We start from the raw sequence: 1,078 nt of genomic DNA on the forward strand, positions 1-1,078 counted from the left end.
ATCATCCTAGTGCAAAGACAAAAACAACAAGCATGCATGCTACAAACTTTAGCCGAGTCATTTAGACAGCTGTTAGCACAGGATTCTCCTTATGGAGACCTGATATGTTTACAGTTTTTCTCGATTGCTTAAACACTATAACCAGGCTTTTAAACTAAAATTTCAAAACCGTAACGCTATTTTTCAAAAAGCTCACCCATTTCCCTGAACTATAAACACTATTCCCTGCTTTGACACATGAGTCAAATTTGGTGAACTGTTACTGCAAAACTCTACACACAAATCCCTACATTTTTCAGTGCTTACACCATGTAGTCATTTAGAAAGCACTAGCATTCAATAATGTTAACTTAAGTCAGCATAGCTTGAGCTCAATTAGCACACAATTAACCAGGTGGAAACACTAGGAGTCAAAATTTATCACACACCAATCAGAACCTTCGATGGATAGATAAAAGGGCCAAAGTCAGCTCATTCAGGTTTGAAACAATGGATCCAAAGAGATGCAAAGGAAGAGGACGTGGTGGAGAAAGAGGACGTGTTGAAGGAGGAGGACGTGGTGGAGGAAGAGGACATGGTGAAAGAGGAGGACGTGGTGAAAGAGGAGGACATGGTGAAAGAGGAGGACGTGGTGGAGGAAGAGGACGTGGTGAAAGAGGAGGAGGAGGAGGTGGTCTAGGACAACAGGAAGGTGGTGGAGGAGGAGGGAGAGGTGGAGGAGGAGGAGGACGTGGTGAAGGAGGTGGAGGTGGAAAACGACGGCGACAAGGAAGGGGAAGAGCAAGGGCAAGAAGACAGTCAGTCTCGGATGAAATTCGAGCCACTTTAGTTGACCATGTCCTTGTCCATGGGATGACTATGAGGGAGGCTGGGCAACAAGTACAACCAAATTTGAGTCGCTTCACTGTTGCCTCCATCATCAGAACCTTCAGGGAGGAAAACAGGTAGGTGTACTTGCAGTAAGACTGCTTTGTACAGTAACTTTTAAGTTACTGAACTTATGTTTCTTGAGTTTCAGTATGTTTCCATTATTTTCCTGTAAAAAGAATGTGTGACAGTTACAGTAATGAGTGCTTCT

General features: G+C 43.7%; 1 protein-coding gene across 1 annotated transcript in view; it reads left to right on the forward strand.

Moving 5' to 3' along the window:
• The first annotated feature begins 489 nt into the window (after positions 1–489).
• LOC147323595 (uncharacterized) overlaps positions 490–1,078 on the forward strand; it is a 2,117-nt gene continuing 1,528 nt past the window's right edge. The window contains exon 1 of the mRNA XM_086304796.1: positions 490–944. Coding sequence (XP_086160922.1) covers positions 490–944 — 455 coding nt within the window. The remainder of the gene's footprint in view (positions 945–1,078) is intronic.

This window comes from Aulonocara sp. 'chitande type north' Nkhata Bay, linkage group LG8, assembly GCF_057382095.1.
Source record: "Aulonocara sp. 'chitande type north' Nkhata Bay isolate Kocher_YH1m ecotype deep benthic linkage group LG8, A_spYH_male_GT1.1, whole genome shotgun sequence".
In the NCBI taxonomy this organism is placed as follows: domain Eukaryota; kingdom Metazoa; phylum Chordata; class Actinopteri; order Cichliformes; family Cichlidae; genus Aulonocara; species Aulonocara sp. 'chitande type north' Nkhata Bay.